General features: G+C 39.8%; 2 protein-coding genes across 2 annotated transcripts; one reads left to right on the top strand and one right to left on the bottom strand.

The window, feature by feature from the left end:
• Positions 1-17: 17 nt before the first annotated feature.
• On the bottom strand, positions 18-7,428 carry inpp5e (inositol polyphosphate-5-phosphatase E). The gene is made up of 10 exons (XM_061038436.1): positions 5,805-7,428; positions 4,755-4,878; positions 4,112-4,209; positions 3,901-4,025; positions 3,482-3,601; positions 3,068-3,175; positions 2,422-2,583; positions 2,202-2,317; positions 1,941-2,077; positions 18-1,176 (listed from the first exon to the last, which is right to left on the bottom strand). The coding sequence occupies exons 1-10, from the start codon at positions 6,608-6,610 to the stop codon at positions 1,044-1,046; spliced, it is 1,929 nt and encodes a 642-aa protein (XP_060894419.1). The 5' UTR covers positions 6,611-7,428; the 3' UTR covers positions 18-1,043.
• Positions 7,429-9,051: 1,623 nt separating this feature from the next.
• Positions 9,052-9,753, top strand: LOC132974986 (gamma-crystallin M2-like). Its single transcript, XM_061039335.1, has 2 exons — positions 9,052-9,316; positions 9,440-9,753. Exons 1-2 carry the CDS (start codon positions 9,122-9,124, stop codon positions 9,716-9,718), a joined length of 474 nt encoding a protein of 157 aa, XP_060895318.1. The 5' UTR covers positions 9,052-9,121; the 3' UTR covers positions 9,719-9,753.
• The last annotated feature ends 9,169 nt before the right edge of the window (positions 9,754-18,922 follow it).

Genomic DNA, 18,922 nt, shown 5'->3' with positions numbered 1-18,922 from the left:
ATTTACAAACATACCAGTGTGTTTAAAAACATTTATTACAGGATCTTAGTGGACATATAAAAAGACTGAAATGTTAGAGGCCCTGAAGAAACAAAGAAGACCCACAGGCACTTTTTCTGAAGCAGACTAAACTGTTCGTGCTGGGAATGCTAGTCCACAATGAATGTGGTACATACAGTACATGGTGCACAGTTATTAAGTTACACTGCAATGAGAAATGAGAGAGGTAAGGCACTGTGTTACAGTTTGTTGTAAAGAATCACTTTGCCTCATTAGAGAAAAGTAGTGATAAAGAGTTAACAGTAAAACTTGTCTTTAATAGTAGAGTTAGTGCTTTCATACATATCCCCTGAAATCCAACAGTAGCATATAACGAGTAGTAACAATCTCCTGACTAGTGTTTTTCACTGTTGTGCTATTTATATAACATTTGATCTAAAGCTCCCTTCTTCAGTCATACTTTATCTCTCCAAAAGAACATTTAGCTTGGGACTAAAATTCAAGTTCAGATCAATCAATGGCTGAAACCTAAACTGAACGTTTTGTAAGCTGCTTGATGACGAGTAAAAAGGCATTTGAACACTGATGTAGCTTTAGAAAATGTTACCTTGTAGTTCATGATGCTTTTAAAACACTTGTGACAAATGGGTGAATGAATGCAGCTACACAAAGACCAGTTCACACTGGAGCATGTAACTGAAGAGTAAGCCACAGCGGCAGCCCCCCCCCCATTCATGTTTGAGTTAAGGGGGGGGGGCAGAATAAATAAAGACCAGACTGCTGTGTCTGCAAACCTTTAGTCCGTCTGACCTCAGGGTCCCTGCCCTCAAGAACAGCCAGCCCCCTCCGACAGGACAACCAGACACATGCAATGTTCCCAATTATGCCCAACAGAGGGCGCACTCTGCTCAGCCACTGCCGTCCTGTACCAGGTTACGCCAAATGTCATGAAGACAAGTGCTTTCCTGCCTGGTTTTACGTTCCAGTTTCTGGCACCGTTTCGATACAATCCAGTCTGGACTGCTGAGTGAATCTGAAGGGTTTCAGGAGATGGTGCAGATCGTGCTGCTACCTTGGTTCTTCATGGCCTCCCTCCTCTTCAACTCTCTGGTGATCCTCCTCCGGATGCCCTCCAAGTACAAGCCTCGGTCAAACTGGCCAGCACCAAGGGGAATACTGAAAAGCACAGACAAAAAAATGTAGTCCATCACATGTTCAACGGGCCCTAATAAAGAAAGCAGATGTAAAACTCTCAAAAGGGTTTAAATAAAAGGCAAAGAAAAACCAGTGAAAGGGGATACTTAGTATGATAACTGCTGCCCCGGATAATACACACAACATGTTTGCCGATATTCTTTTTGGTTGGATATATTAACATAAGAAAAGGCTAATCGTCTTCTTGTAAGAATACAACTACAATAATTGAACACATTAAAGCTCCCTTACTGTACTGAAGTTATGGAAAAAAGTTATTACTTATCAATTAAGACAATAGTGTTTCTAAGTATTGGTCATTATATTATTACAGTGTTTATATATGTGTGGCTTAACCTTGCTGGTTTCTGACCATCAGTATATTGTCAAGGGCATAACAGACAAGATGACAATGTTTTAAAAGGACCTGTGTGTAAGACTGAGTGACATCTAGAGGTGTGGATGTGAATTACAAACAAGTAATAATCACATCTCTCAGCTTCCTGTTTGAAGCATCCAGGAGAACCTACAGAAGCAGACTCAAGACAAATGCTAAGGGCCTTCACTAGAGCTGCTCTTTCATTTGTCATTTCTGGCCTGTCTATAGTGAGGGGAACTTTTCAGGTATTATACACAAATGAAAACAAGTTTATGAATCTCTTCTTAAATTTCTGCAAATATATCCCTATAAATACTACATCCTGACCCCTTTAAGGGATTTTTTTTAAAAAGGCATTGGGACTTACTTGTCTCTGCCTGGCCTTAGTTTGACCTGGAAGACCCCGATGACGGGTCGATGGTCTGAGGTCTTGATGCCGCAGCAGCTGGTGTACTTGACCACTTTTATGTCATCTGCCTGCCTGTTCCTGAACAAGATCCTGTCCTGTGAACATGAAAAAATACATTTTAACCTCCAGGAGAGACACAACGTTGAACTGCCCTTTTTTTTAAATTATATCTATAACTATTCATCTACAGCCATGTAAATCTTGTTTTCTTCTTCTTACTGTGTATGAAGGCGTTCTCTGTTTAGAAGTAGTGTCGTAGATATCACAGCCCACGTCAAACTTGTATGTAGGGCGGAAGTGTATCGGGGCCTCTTGGAAACCTTTAAAGATTGAACCTTGAGGGGAAAAAGTTTGCAGGGTGAGAATGAATGGAACAAAGACTCCTACTTCTATGAGAAGTTCTCTATGTAAGATGTATCCTCCTACGAGACAAGCATACCCTCTTTAATTTCCTTGGACAGCTGGTCGTGCTCCAACAGAGGGCCCATATTCTCCCCTACTGTGCGGTTTATGATGCTTTCCACATCAACCCGATCTTTACTGATTCGGAAGTTGAAATCTCCAAACCAGAAGACCTGGTCAAATCTTGTTGTGACGTCAGCTACGATTAAAAAAAGATATCTTTCATTATTGAAGCCAATTTTTTTTTTTTAAATTATATCAAGGCTTTAATCCCTAGAATGCTAATAACGACATTTTCACTAAACATTTTTTTGGAAAAGGATGAAGCGTTTTGTTCAAACCTAATGTGCCACCACCTGAAAATATTTTCATCTCGTTTTAAGCAGTTTTAATCTATTAATAAAGAGTGGGAAATGTGCTAACGGGGTTGAGCTTCACCATCATTTGTGAATGTGCATGAATCCAGTTTCAGTATATCTTTAACGGATTTGTCTTTGTTTTTAAATCTTTAAAAGATTGTTATGTGTCTGATAAAGATATGTTTACACAGAACATGACGGTAACTGCAGGTGTGTCATCCTAAAGGTTTGAGTGCATCGGTTTTTTTTTATACTTTTGGAACAAAAACACTTCAGTTCTAATGGGTTTGATTTGTCCACTCCAAAGTCTCTTAAGAGTCTCACATGGGGTGGAGCGGTATGGGTTGGTGTCTGGAAGGCCTTTTGGAAGAGCTAGAGCCTCAACGATCTTGTTGTAGTCCAGTATTCTCTCGTAAACTTTGGAATCTCCAGCTGGAAGGAGAACAGAACAACACAAAAGAAACACAAGATTTTCTAGCGCTCAAAATAGAAAAGTGTAACTGCAAACATCTAATCCTAAGAGCAGATTTAAAAGCTGTTTGGTATATTTCACAACAGACATTTGAATCTTATTAAATTAATATGTTTTATTTTATTGGTTATGAAGAAGCTAATTTCCCACCGTAGCTGTAGTACAAATTCCCAACCACTCCTATTTACAGCCATACTGATAAGAGCCTCCCGCAATGATCAATCCCTGCTTCAGGTCCAGACTTTGAGGAATAACCTTCTACTCACAGGTGAAATGGGATGTGATGAAAAGGAAAGAAGTCCCGAAAAACGTAAAAGCCAGTCCCACAGCGCCTTTGGTTTTGATCTGGGAGATGATCCTGGTTGTAACCGTGGCATGCTCTACCTCTGTGTGGGCCAACGGAGCAGATGTTGTGGTTACTGTCAGAGCCATAAGTGCAACCAACCAGTTGTATTCAAATAATAAAGAAAAACATGCAAACATGCATCTGTAGTAAAGAAAAAAAAATGACTTTCGCTAAAAGGGATGATCTAGTTTCTGGTGTAGAGTTTGTTTTTAAAACTAATGTTCCATTATCATATTCAAGTATATTCTTCTATAAACCTTCAGTAGAAAAAGTTAAATCAAAGACAAAGGAAGAGTTTAACACCTAACTGATGTCTACCTTGTGTGATTTTAGACTGACCTGAGCAGAACCAGATGAGGTCTCTTCTGACAAACACGCTTAGATACAAAACGCCATGTGATGCTGCATACAGCATGACATAGTAAGGTCCCAGAGTCTCCTGAAGACGGGTCTCCCACTCCCTCCTGCACACACAGTCACATATGTAGCAGTGTAATGCAGCCATCATTTATACCTTGTATTAAATGAGCCATAATCGAATCCTATTTACCTGTCAGGACATCCCTCCTGGACCCCAATGATGTAGAAGTCTTGTGCAAATTCAGAGTCTGTTGGAAGGAGGAGGTCGTCTAAGTTGGATGGAAGCCCCTGAAAAAGACAGAGACTTTGACTCAGTATACCCTAACTTATGCAGGCAGTGCTGAGACTTAAGCCGTGGTCACACTTGCACAAAACTCCTTAAGGATTCCTGGGGTTTTTCAGGGTGAGCTGCATGTGTGAACGCAAAAAAGACTTTATCCAGAGTTTCTCCTGCCAGTGCATGACCACAGACTGTCTGCGGGTGAGCATGGCGACCTCGGTGCACGTGATCAAACTGCTGCATCATGTTTTCTGCTCATCAGTATGTTCTTCTCCACATTATGGTTGATATTGTGATTTTGTCAAACTACTTATAGCATTAACATAAAGGCAAATATTCTCATTATAGTGCCATATAGCGGACTCTGATGCTTTGTCCGCCACTTCCATGTTGTTCTTTTTACATCATGTCTTGCCTCAGGAGACCCCACCACCCCGAACAGGAGGATTTCATGAAATCCTCTAGAATTTTTTTTAGAAGTGCATATGTATGAAAATGGCTTGTAAATGTTCCTTGGCATATGAGACACTCCAGGGTCCTGGTTTCCTCCTACCTTCTCCCCCTGCATGTTCCATGTGGCTACGTAGATGCCCAATCTCCTGTCTGGAAAGTAGCGGTCCAGCTCCTCGGCCCCCAGCAGAGCTCCACTACCCAGCACACTTCCCTCCAGGAAGCTCCTAAATAAAAACCCACAGCACAAAAACACACGGGGAATTAGCGTTCCTATTGGCATCCAAGTTCAGTGTAGGAAAAAGCAAGGCTGTTGTCTCGAAAGTCATGTAATTATGTTTTTTTTTTTTCATTTACATAACCCTTAACTTTCAAACCCATTTATATCTCAAAGACCTCATATTGCCCCATATTGAGCTGAAAGCAACACAAAGCTAACACCAGGAGCTTGCTCATAGTAGATTAATGGTTAGTTCTCAAAAAAATATAAACCATATTATTAACTTGCCTGCTCATGATGAGATAACATCTCTTGTGATTGGTTGCTGTATACATTACAATAGACCGACTGATGGATAAAAAATAAGGCATCTTCCTGCTGGGCATCAACTGTGTAAGAATACACTAAGACACAATTTTTTTTGGAAGTCCTTCTGTCAAAAGCTGTTTCAAACAAACATCCCCTCTGATCATGTGTCGATGGCGATTTAATCTGTTGTTGCTTCTAAAACACTTACCGGTACTCCAGATGTGTTCATCTAATCAGCTCCAAGCAGAGAGAACAAGTTTTACAAAATATCTTGCAGTGGCTATTTGATACTCTATCTGATCGTTGGTGCAAAGTAAGATTCTTTTGAGCAATTTTCTTTGAGTATGAGAAGAAATAAACAGTTCATACTGACATAACAAAAAAAAATCTATGTATTACAACAAGACTATAATATTGCTGCAAAGTAAACACATACATTCATTTGGATTGTTTCATTTTGTCACTAGACCACGTTAAAATGAGGAGCTCAGGTCCATTAAAAGAGGCCGGCTTCTTCTTAATAGACTTCGGACACCAGGAAGAGATATTACACCTCACTGAAGAGCCTAAGCACATCTACAGGTACGGTTCATTATCTTTAGTAGTCTGCTTTGCCTACTGTACCTGTTCCTCACATCCTGGGGTCTGATGGGGCTCAGCACGCTGTAATTGGACCTCATGGAGTTGACAGAGGCACTATCCGACCCCATGTTCTCCAGGAGCCGACTGTCGCTCAGGTTCCTGTGGAGTCTCTCCCCATGCTTCTCTCTGGCCAACACGGCATAATCCAAACAATCCCTGTCAATCCTATTAGCCGCCCTTAAAGTGGCAAAGCTCTTCTCTAGAGCCGGCAGCGTCCCGGTGGGTTGCACTGGAGTTAGACGCACCTTGGCGGGCCTCACTGGATGGTCCACGGGGTCGCTCTGCTGGCTGGTGGGCCTCCTTTCATACTCAGAGAGACTTCGTCCTCTGTCCCGGAAGACCGGGGATCCTCTCGTCACGGCGGAGACGGGTCTCACGTCGGAGTCCTTATTGTTATTCCTGATGGTGGCGGCACCTCTGAGAACCAGCGTGCCTGGAACAAGAGCTGCTTGGTCCTCTTTGAGCGAGTCTGTAGAGGAGCCAGTTTCAGTTGGGTCACTGAGACTCTCCTGGCTATTTTTCAGCCTCCTGGTCATGAGGTTCTCCTCCACGGAGCAGCTTTTGCTCGACAGCCTGGGTTGTGAGGGTGGTCGAGGCTGGTACGGACTGACCGCTCCCTCTGCGCATGTGGCATTGAGTTTAAGGGTGTCCTTGGGCTCCCTGCTGAATTTGGCGGTCACTAAGGGGGTCTTGAGCGCCCTGCTGTCAACGACAACTGAGTCCCCTTGACCAGGAGCCTCAGCGTGCTGACGGAGGAGACTGTCACCCATCCTCTCATGTCCAGCCATGTGACCAGCTGTGGTCAGGTGGATTGGGCTTTCTCATTACTGACTGACATCCACCTAAACATACAGGGCAGACAATGACTGAGTGAAATACTGGTCATTTAAACGAGTTAGTTAAAGCCATGTAGGGAAGGTGTGTGGCGTGTTATGTTCCTCTTTCCCCATCAGTAGGCAAAGACACAACATTTAGACACATGAGTCACTGATAACATTGTGAATTTAAACTTACAAGCAGCAGAAGCTAAATAATTGTAGCCTTAGCGATTTAAGCTGAAATCATCTTAGTTTTGTTTTAAAAGTATCTCACTAACAGCACTGTGATTTCTAACTAATTGCACACTGTGCTCACATAAGCTGACATTATTGTTATGGTAGATATTATATTATTAAACATTTAGCGGTATGCAAGAAGCTAGCTGAGCTAACGACGAAAGCAACCTTTTAGACGACCTTATTTATAAACCATCGGTGTTGATATTGTCCGATTTACAAGATTTTTCAAACTGATGTTAACTTGACGTAATGTTACCTCTCGTTTACTGATGTTTGGTGGTGGCAGACCGGCTGATTTAAAAAGTATCGTTAGCTCGACTACTTCCTTAGCAACGTTTGACAACACTCTCTGTTACCAAGACAAGAGAGTCGTCACAGAGCGCAGGGTGACGTCACAGCGCCCCCTTGTGCTTAGAAGTTCACCTGCAGTGCATCTGAGTTATTGTAATCTACCATAGTATGTTTCACCATTGATATAATTTCTTTAACAAATTATTCTATACCTATGTTTTGAACTATCTTGTGTTTTCCCTGTTAAACATTTTATTGTTGTGTTATGTTTGTAATTGAATTTGAATTTGAATTTCCCTCGGGATCAATAAAGTATCTATCTATCTATCTATCCATCCATCCATCCATCCATCCATCCATCCATCCATCTATCTATCTATCTATGTTTGTAATTGATTTATCTTTTGTTTAATTTGCCTTTTTAATGTGTTTAGGTAGGCCTACTTCCTTTTCTGACTTAAAAGCAACTTTGATTTTCAATAACTTATAAAGGGTTTTTGAAAAAGATACGATTTAATTCAGTTTATAAAAATCATATTTAATAGCATTCATTTCATAATAATTAAGATAGACGGATGGATGGATGGATGGATGATTGGATTCATTTATTTATTTGTTTTGTTATGTAAATCAAGATTTGCAGTTTGTTAAGTTGAGGCAGTGTTCAATAAAATAATGTGAACAAACAGCTAAATGTATTTATTTCACTCATTTTATGTACAGAACTCGTCAGTAAAATATGCTCATTGCCTTTAAATAAATTATTCCACTCAAGCCATTCACAATGTCCAACTGTGTTTTTATAGTGTCATATGTCACAGTTCTAAAACATTTGGTAACACAGAGTTTAAAATTGTTGTGACAACACAGAAGTTATCAATTTAAAGGTTGTAAAAAAAAAGTATATATAATGTCTCAAACTAAAAAGTTATAAAGAGACAAAAAACTATCTTACATTATGTTTATTCTTTCAACAGGCAAACACCTAACTGAAACTAATTCATCTTTACGTATACTATAGGCTACTATCTTAAAAACAAATCAGAGCCATAGTTTAAAATTCTTATTCAAAAATAAGATCTATATCAGGTAACAGAGAGTGTTGTCAAACACAAAAAAGTTCCAAATATTTTGTCATTTTACAAAAATGAATCCTAAAAAAGATTTTTCATTAAATGACGCACATTTGTTCAATACGATCAAATAATTGGACTGTGTGATACCCGAGGGCTTATAAAAAAGGACATGTTTATCATAAATCAGGAAAATTCAGTCCAAAGATCCTACTTAACTCATAATGTTAGATACTGATATATGCTAGAGTGGCTTTTAAAATGACATTCTGTGGGCTGAAACAAAAAACAACAGTTTTTCTTTTTGCTGATGACAAAAGAGTTTACATAACATTGAAAAAAAAGTGTGACCTCTATATGTTAACCCTTTCAACAACCCTGTGACCCCAACGTAGTGAGTGAAAGAATCTCTGCTGGCCCCTGAAAAAGTGGACAATCCTTCCATATTCTGGCGCGTTTCTATGAGGCTGTTGCTGGCTCAGGAAGTTTAGACAAAAGGGCCAGTTTTTGACGCAGGTATAAAAGGAAAGGGTTAAACCAGAAACGGTACAGTTTTGTGAAAGACCAGCAGCAGCAGCAGTAACAGCAGCATCAGCAGCAGCAACAGCTCACTGACCAACAAGATGACTTCCACTGGAATGAACATGAGCAAGGTAAGCTCTTAATTTCCATGATATTTAAATGTTTACAAGTAAAAAATAAATCTTCTTGTAGGTTAGTTGTTTTTCTATTTTCCCCTGATAAGACATAATCATGTGCACCTTCAAAAATCAACAACTCTAATAAACATTACACATGCTAATCGAGGCCTTTCCTCTCTCTCCCTCAGATCACCTTCTTCGAGGAGAGGAACTTCCAGGGTCGTTCCTATGAGTGCATGAGCGACTGCCCAGACATGTCCTCCTACCTGAACAGGTGTCACTCCTGCAGGGTGGAGAGAGGCTGCTTCGTGGTGTACGACCGCAACAACTACATGGGCAACCAGTACTTCATGAGGAGGGGCGAGTATGCCGACTACATGAGCATGATGGGCATGAGCGAATGCATCAGGTCCTGCCGCATGATCCCAATGGTGAGATCTCACTTCTGGCTGGTTTTACTTAGAAAAGCGAAAAATATAATTTATTTTCATACGAAAGCCTTGATAAAATTGTGAAATACAATGCCTTTAACACATTCCTCCTCTGGAAAACAGCACAGGGGATCCTTCAGGATGAAGATCTATGAGAGGGAGAACTTCGGCGGTCAGATGCACGAGCTGATGGAGGACTGCGACAGCGTCATGGACCGTTACCGCATGCCCCACTGCATGTCCTGCAACGTGATGGACGGCCACTGGATGATGTACGAGCAGGCCCACTTCAGAGGCAGGATGATCTACATGAGGCCTGGCGAGTACAGGAACTTCTCCCAGATGGGCGGCAGCGGCATGAGGTTCATGAGCATCAGGCACATCAACGACTCCTGCTATTAAACTGTGTACGCTGAATAAAACTGTCACAATCTGAACTGCTGCTGTGTCAAATGTTTTTTTTTAATTGTACTTACCTTAACTCAGCCTATACTGGCTGAAACTCACAGGGAGTTTATAAAGACAAAGAGGATATGGTTCCCTGTGTTCATTTACATAGGCTTATTTGATTCTTATTTTCATTTTCCATCAACATCTTTAGAATTGTTATGCTCTTCAGCTAGCTCCCCAAACCACTGGCTTTTTATGACTTCACATATTATATACCGAAAAATCAATGGGATTTAATTCACATCAATATTTTGGAAATCACAAAACATAACATAACTATCCAGTAAAGAACTTCCTTACATCCTGTAAAATATCCCATTCTTCTTTAAAGATAAAAAAACAATACAATACAACATGCTCTAACCTTAACCCTAGGGATCCTTAGAGGTTGTGTTCTGGCCTTCAGACAGGGATAAGCTAGCTTGTTTTGTTTTAGCACTTGAGCTAAGCTAGGCTAATCAGCTGTTAACAGGGCTCCCATTGGAATACAGAATCAAGCTCAAATAGTCCTAAAAGTTAAATTGTAAAAGTTTGGCACATCAGTATACATCCATGCCCAATGACAAACGTTTTGTCCATCTTGAACAAGGCATGGTAAAACAGAAAACTATGTAAGAACACCTAACTTAAAACGTGTTGCATAGTTTTATACCAAACACAACTTGGGGAAACACGACTTTCAACCTCCAATTTTTGACCGAAAAGTACTCATTAAACCTGTCTTCATGTTTAATCAAGTACTTTCAAGAGGCTAAACATGACCAAAATGAACTGCTTTACAACTGTTACCATGAGTTAGAAAGGCAGGAAGTTTAGTCTAATTCTGTGAGAAATTTCAACAGTTGTGTCCAGAGTCACAAAAATATTGGAATAACCGAGATTCTTCAATTGTTCAATTTGGCCTCAGGCTCTGTTAGAGTGGTTAGGAGATGTAAATATTGTGTTTGGTACGTCTGGGTTTGTTTCTGCTCGTCTGGGTGTTTCCTTTACTCATGTTCTCTGCAGGCATGTGATCTCATCAGCATCACATTAGCAGAGCAGTCACAAATACACAAGCAGTCTTCTGACATTTTTTCCAGAAATCATTTATTTCACAAGCACTGTGACAATATTAATTGCAGAAAACATGACCATTTGGATTGATTGCAATGTCATGTGTTACAGGAGTTCGTTTTGGTACAGACACTCATGTATCCCTCAGCATGACGCAAAACTTTGCTGCCTGACCCGACAATTCTTCAATTCATTTAGCAGACGCTTTTGTCGAAAGCGACGTACATCAGAGAGTAAGTACAATACATGTAAGGATCAAGAAATGAGGAAACAACGTCAGTAAGTGCAAATGAACAGCTTTAAATCCAATCTCAAAAGGTACTGAGCCCCCTGACTATTCATCTCAAACTATCTTGTTATTTTCCAGCAGAATAGCTGGAAAAGTTATGAAATCTGATTTTTCTTTGCTTTGAGTTAACAAGATCAAGATAAATACATATGTTGATGAAATGTGTTTTGGACTTTCATAAGCTTATTAGCACATTAGCATGCTGTCATGTTACATTTATTGGGGACCATGGGAAACATCAAACCTGCTGACAATATTTTGTTAGCAATATATTGTAAGAATGTTAAGATGTTTGCATGTTTGGCTATCATTGCAATAAGGGTTTTGAAGCTTTTAAGCTTAATAGAAAAACTTCATGCAGCTTCGTAAAGCTGCTGAAATGAAAAATCCATAATAACACAACTTAGCTTTTTTGATTAATTCTCCCTGCTCTCATAGCCACATCAGATGCACCAGATGCTGTTATCATAATATAACTCTACAACACTGAATGCTAACTGCTCAGCATCATAGTAAAGAGACACATTTAGCAACTAGCAAGATGAACAAACTTTAGCATTTGGCAGCTGAATACATGGATAATCCCCCCTGGAGTTGGTAGAGGCCAAAACCAAAGATTAAAGGCCCAAATGTTGGACTTATATTCACCAAATGTCTTGAAAACTTGTCCTCAAATGAACAATGTTAATGCTTCATACTGTCTGTGTCTACTGGATGTGATTATGGGCAACAACTATGTGTTTGCAACAGCAACTTAAAACGGGACTGTCAAGTTTTATTCACGTTTCTGTTCTGCCCAGTCCTAAAAAGTAAACCATATGTTTAAAGGAAAATAAAAACATGTAAAAAATTAGACACATTGAAAAGATATTTAACTGTGAAATCACAGCAGTTTCAAAGAAGATATGTAATTATTCATATAGCCTAGTTCTTTTTTGTTTTATTTCCCAAAGGGGGATTATGGAGGCACATGTCTCTCTATCTCCTTTTTCACTCTTTCTTTCTTTTTCCTTTTTCCTCTTCCTCCAGAGATAGGCCAATCCAGCGAGTGAGTGGGGAATCGATGCCCTGATACGAGATTCAGCCTAATGAGGATCAGAAACATCTTAATAAAGACCCTTAATCCACCACTTAATCCCTCATTACAGAATCATCTGCATTCACTGGTCCTGCTCCATACCGCCGCATTGACAGCACATTCAGGTCCATTGTTCTGCCTCGCCTCATCTCTCACCCTGGGCTACGTCTCCCTTTGTCTCCCCTCGGTGTCAGTTATATTTGATCCGCTCTCATTAGACTTTCAGACGAGATCAGCAGAAGGGCCGGAAAAATAGTGCTTTTGTGTGCAGTTTTGTGCTATCTCTTGTCTGAAATGGAAAATGAGACATATGCCTAATGAGGCGGAGAAGAACTGGGACCTTGTGTCCAACACAAAGATAGAGGGTGTGTTGGGAGCGCTGTGACCGATACTGTTAAAGGACACGCTTCCCAGTCAACGTCTGTGTCTGTGATTATGACTTCTGAGAGAGTGAAAATTACTCTGAAGTGGGACAGATGGATTAAAGTTTAATGCTGAACCCTGGAGAGTCTGTGTTTGAGTTTAGTGCAGCATTAACACAAAAGTTAGGAAAGTTTTAGCCAAGTTAAAAAAAAAAGTATTCTGGCTTCATGCAGTTTATCCTTGTTTTTTATTCCAGAGATAACTCAACAATATACATGTCATATTTTCTATATGTTTTGAGACATGGCTACATAGCACTGTTGAGATGAGGTCTCGTGTGAAATACTTTTTTTGTAACTTTCTTTGGATTATTTTTGCTTCTTCACTTTGAGTGCCCTTTGGTCATAATGAAATTACTTCTACAGCAAGATACATGCACAGTGCACCTTTAAAAGCACATCATTTATTAACAGCTTTTTCTCTTCTTGTTGATCCTACTGAAAATCAGCAGCTCAAGTCCCTTTCACACCTGCACTGCACTCCTGGAAAGATCCCGACATTGTCTGTGAGGGAGAATGTTTGGATGAAAATGAGATTAAATGACATAGTAATATGTAATACGAGCTCAAATCTTAAACCTGCCGAATGGTTTTAATTTTGCCTTATTTGTTAGCAAAGCAGAACATAGTCTTGAAATTCATAGATAGTATCACATCTTACAAATTGCAAATAGCCTACTCTACTTGTCCCAGTTACCTGACTCTTCAAACTACTCACCTGTTCCACATTCCCTAATCATCCGTTTTGATACCAGCCCAAATCTACCTACTCTATCAGTTGTTCATGTTGCATCATGCAGTTGATATTCAGCTCCTGGAAAGTTAGTACAAAAATCCCCAGTCAAATTAACCCCATCACTACCAAACCTAGAATAAAAAGTGACGTTAATATAAATGTATGCGAGCTTAGAGGGGGGAATCTCTTCTCCTTAAACTGACTGTGAGAGATTATCTTTACGAGGGTTGGATAATTAGCTTCATGTTGGTTTGGAAGAGGCTGATGTTGACCCACACTACCCCTCCCTCTTCATTACTCTGTGTACTGAGGTGAACAGGAGGTGGAGGGGATAAAACGATACAAATAAAACTCATTAAAGGTACCCATGTGGTTACAAATCCCCCCCTCGCGATATGCTAACACTCCACAGACATCATTAGCTGCAGTCAAAGAAGCTATCGTTATTCTGCCTGGATATGAACACAGATCAAAGCCAGCTATAGTTCATTGTCTTTTAACCTGAGGCAGGATTCTGAAAATCAGAGCTCCCTTTTTGGCAGGTTTCCATTTTTTCCTCCTGATCTCGGCAAGGGAAGACCTAGAAAATCACTCCACATACCAAGAGCAAATCTCAAGATGAACAAAAAAATCTTAATGATCTCCCAAATGGAGCCCCCATGGCATTTTCTTGAAAAAAAAAAAGTGAGTTAATGTTTGCTTTAGCAGAACAGGTAAGGGTACTTTTGTAGAACGAAGTTTGCTGAATCCTCCAGTAACATTTTAAATCAACTTTTTGAAGATGTATTAGGATTTAGTGATCAAGATTTAAGGGGGGAGCTCCAGAGGATTGGGGCTACCACACCGGTGGCTCTGCCCCTTTAAGTCCGCAGGTTGCTGTGGGGAGTGGAGAGCAGATCAGGGTCCAAGCTACCCACAGAGCTCTATGTATAGAGTTTGAAATGCCAAAACAATTATCAGATGCATTACCTGATTTTTGTGTATAGAGCTATCATCAGGTCGCATTTTTATTTTGTCCAATTACACTATAAACCCAACTACCAAATAAATGGTTATAATATTTATTTTGATACGACTGTCATGTCCTTCACAGGATATATTTATAATTTTGGTAATAAAGTCATTGACCAAACATCTGCAAAACTAACATACATATCAGTCTGAGCAGTACTTTCTGTTGAGTGCTAATAAGCTAGGTATTCAGAACCCTAACACACTTCACTTAGACGATGGGCATAGTAAACTTGACACCTTCACCTGCTGCTAAGAATCAGTTAGCATCTTTATTAGTGCACTGTGCCTAAGTAAAGCCTTGGAGAGCTAGCAATTAGCTAAATTCATATGAATAGAGCCTAAATATAAAACCTTAAGGAGGCTATTGTTTTGAGACTTTTTAGTTTATGTAGACATAAGCAAGGTACTAAACACAATCAAGATTGTAAACCAGTGATTTTATTTGACCACAACATAAAATGCTCCAGCACTGCTGACCACATCATTTACACCTGCACAAATGTTTGCCAACAGTTTATCAGTTAAATGAGCAAAGCAGTGAGTCACAGGTGCTGAATCCTCCCCAGAGGTGACGTTTTGCTTGGACATGCTGTGTGTGTAATCCCCAACAATCTCCTGCTTCATTTCACACACATTTGCATCAGAGCTCCTCAGGGTCCCATCCCCTTCACCCCCTTGATCCTACATGTCCAATAAGAGCGGTATAATTTTCTCCTCAGTTTTGAGGAGAACGCTCCCTGACAACTTGATCTCACCCATGCCAATTACTCCATTTACATCCCACTGTTCCCTCCTGCTCAAACACAGATGCAGATTTATTTTCTTCTGTGTTTACATTAGGCAGAAACTGAGGCAGGTGCAGGAGTTTTGTCCTCGGGGCAGCTCGCAGCTGTGAGGAGTGTAACTGCTAACAGACAGAGAGAGAGGTATGTGCTAACAAACTAATCACATATGATAGCATCTGCAGTCAACAGACAGCAGACACACGTTACAGGCCTTATGCCCTCCAGCAGCAGACTCAATGAATGGTTGAAGTCGACCGTGACCACATCAGTAAAGATATCCACAGGTCAGTTAAAGAGAGAATGTAAACAAAAATGGTAGTAAACATAGAGACACGTACACCTGTCCACTGCTTAGATGAAGTTAGATCCAATTCTTATGAAGACATCTTTAAATAACTGAATGTTCATAAAATATACAAACAGAGTTTGGCAGTCGTGAAAGTAGAAATTAATGTTCAGGTCCAGATTTTTTACATGTTTACACCTAATAATTTACCCTAAATGTCTTTGTGTATTTTTGTTGATTTTGACTGGCAATTATTTCACTTCAGAAAAAAATAACATCCTCTACTGTTCCACCTTCAGTTTCTTCTATTTTTTCAAAAAAAAAATTCTCGGGAGTATCTTCCACAAGGGTTTAAGGATAGAGGAATTTGTTTGCTGTTGAGAATGAAAAACACTGTTATGGAAAATATGGGATTATATATTTGTTTTATTAAGAGGCAGACTTAACTTGAGTTTGCTTGAAAGTTTAACATTCATTGATTTAAAGATAGTTCACTACAAATTTCTTTCTGAAAGTTTTTTATCATAAAAATTTGATTAGGCTTCATATTCATCATGCAGTATGTCCCTTATTCACAACTGACTTTTCTGTAAAGAATAATTAATAACATATGAGGAATATTTCAATGATTTAACTTGCTTTAATGAAGATACAATTGAAGATTCCTTAACAATATTATTTCAGCCATACCAGTGTGATGGACAGAAAAATGCCTACAGATTATTCTTCCAGGGAGTCATTGAATAAAAAGCTAAAGCAGCTTTTTGTCTGTAAAAGACCTGCAATGTTTATTTGTTCAACTTTCCTTAACTGGACCATATTGCATTGTGGTTTTGGTCAAAGGCATCTTCTAATATTTGTAATGATCATATTCACCCGCCACCATTGTCCACATTCTTTTTGTGCTCCTTCACTTACAGCTTCAATTTAAACTTTGCAAGCACAGTGCTTGACTAAATGTACTTTTTTACTTTGGAATAATACAAGTAATAATAATAGCAATACCAGTTTTTTTTTTTTTTTTGTGGATACCACTCGACATCCTGCAACAACTTTAATTTTCTCTAGAATTAGGCTCAGACTCAGAACATCAAAAACACCAACGGCAAAGTCATATCCCTCCTGCTACTTCCTGTGCTTCACTGAATTATCTGCTTCTCCGTTTCCAGCCCTCTCTAATAATAACCAGCTCTCTGAGAGGAATGTTGAACTCTGGCTCTGTGTACTGTATTCTCCCTGTGTAGTTGTTTTCACCAACTTATTCCTCATGTCTGTTGCTGTTGGAAGCCCTAGGAAACAAAAAAAACATTGGATGATTTAAGACTGCTCATAACATCGGATACCCAGGAAGTGGTAAAAGAGAGTGGATGTGGTAGTAATCAGATCAAGTCAGGTCTATTGTGGTCCATTGTGTGCAGTCACATGTCCATGCCCTTTCCCTGCTCAGGTCAACAGTAGAGGGGTCACATGTTGACCTTGTAATGGCAGGTCAGGTGTGGTTATTAAATCGATAACATGACTTTTGGATCACTGATAACATATGACATGAAAAAATATTTAATTGAATAGTATCAATTGAAACTTCACTGTGTTAACTTATTATAGACAAGTAGTCCTTTGACTGAAGTCAAGTTTATATAATATGAAAAGACAGCCATAGCCAATTAATCCCAAAGCAATCTTTATATCAGTAAAGAACAGTTGACTGATCAATTGATTGATCAAGCCTCAAGCCTCCTGACCAAGTGATAACCTCAGATGTTGAAAGATGAAGCCAATGTTGAAGTGCAAATTTTTTTCATATGGGACCCAAAATTGGGATGCCTTGGGTTTTGCAGTAAGCTTCAACTCTGATAACTGCAGTTTTTTTGCACTTCCGCATTGGCCTCATTTTTAAAGGGCAGAGGTTGCCGCTTGGTTCAAAATCAGGCTTTTGTGTTGTAAATACACTGCTGATGCCCCGATGACCTGCAAAGACCTCTGACCTCAGTCTTTAGCCTAGACCTGTAATGACCTCAGCAGACCAGTTCCTTATGGTGGCTCAGAGATGAAAGTCTGCTGAAGATTAACATTTTGTAGTCAAAGTTTGTGGCCACTGTGTTATCTACTTTATCTCTGCCATCAGTAGCACACTAACAGATTATCAGTACCAAGGTCCTTTGTTGACACAGCTGCAGCCTGGGTGTAAGCTTATAGGTTCAGGATGTTCCTCGCTGCTGTCTACCAGCCCAGCGGCTTCACAAAAACACACAAAGATTGGAAAGACTCTCTCCCTCTCACTGATGTGTGAAACCAGGCTGAGACATGTTCTACCAGAGAAGGAAAATGCTGGGTCTCAAAGAGTAACATATTGAAATACTGTAAAAATAAATATATATATATATATTTTCCTCTCACTTTCTTTGCAGGGTGAGATCATTCTTAAACATGTATCTTACAAAAGTAAATTAAGTAAACAAGCTCTGTTCTTAGTGGTGTATTCTGATCATTTTTGCATACATATATTCATATCACCCGTCCTCTACATGTCAGAGTGAAATAGTTCACATACTTAGAAATTGAACAAATGTGTACGTAGACTTTAAATGCATGAGTCTAACTTATTTTCGTCATTCACATTTCAGTATTGGTACTACAGAATTTTTGGTAAAAATGTATTTCTCCTATTGCAGCAGGTTATGTAAGTTAATGCACACAACTTTTCAAGAAAGAAAGCAGCTGTTTCAATCCTGGTTAATTCAATACCTGTCAGTGCCAGAAGGGGGCAGTGATGCTACAATTTCCCCTTGTGGATGTTGATCTAAAAATGATTCTCTACCTCTACTCTCCAGCACTTACACACAAAACCAAACATGTGAAACAAATCCTGACAAGGAAGTCAAACTCTGACCCTTTGTCCCTGAAAAGATCTGAGAAACCACTGGAGTCTTTCTTTCCGCTCTGATAGAGTTTCAGTGACGGTGAATCCCTGCAGGTAGAAAGCTCGTCCTCAAACCATGCTCAAAGTTTCAGCTTTGTGTGAGTGTTGAAAGGTGTGAGTGTGGGTGATAATGTACAAAAGGACAATGGTATCAGATGGCCGCTCCACAGGGACAAGAGTGTTCAGATATCTATATTTAATCTGTGTTTAGTGTCCGAGAAGTGTAGGTTTTCTGTATTGTTTTGTGCAGGTCAGTGGGCTGGTGGGTGAGGGGACATCCTCTCTGTAAAGTGAAACAGGTGCTTCAGGGAAGGGGCTTCCCCAAGGACCAATAGGGACGAGTTCTATATGGTTAACAGTTTACACCCTTGTGAAACGACAAGGTTTGCAGTAAGGTGGTGTAGGAGCAAAAAGGCTATTGTCTGTGAATGACTCCCTGATGTGTTGCAACTATGGACTGTATCTGTTTCACACAGTGTGAAAACTGTTTTTGTAAACATGCGCACTAATGTCAAGTCGTTCATGTTAATCTTCACAAAATGTTAAATCAATTGACAGGTCACTTTGAAGAAA

Source organism: Labrus mixtus, chromosome 5 (assembly GCF_963584025.1).
Source record: "Labrus mixtus chromosome 5, fLabMix1.1, whole genome shotgun sequence".
Taxonomy (NCBI): Eukaryota; Metazoa; Chordata; class Actinopteri; order Labriformes; family Labridae; genus Labrus; species Labrus mixtus.
The sequence above is the reverse complement of the archived record's forward strand: the minus strand, read 5'-3'. Positions and strand labels throughout refer to the sequence as shown.

Coding starts and splice junctions, on each gene's coding strand:
- LOC132974986 (XM_061039335.1), top strand. CDS start 9,122: ATGAGCGACTGCCCAGACATGTCCTCCTACCTGAACAGGTGTCACTCC. Junction 9,317..9,439: donor CCTGCCGCATGATCCCAATG/GTGAGATCTCAC, acceptor TCTGGAAAACAG/CACAGGGGATCCTTCAGGAT.
- inpp5e (XM_061038436.1), bottom strand. CDS start 6,610: ATGGCTGGACATGAGAGGATGGGTGACAGTCTCCTCCGTCAGCACGCT. Junction 3,176..3,481: donor CATCACATCCCATTTCACCT/GTGAGTAGAAGG, acceptor TTCTCCTTCCAG/CTGGAGATTCCAAAGTTTAC. Junction 1,177..1,940: donor CTAAGGCCAGGCAGAGACAA/GTAAGTCCCAAT, acceptor TGTGCTTTTCAG/TATTCCCCTTGGTGCTGGCC.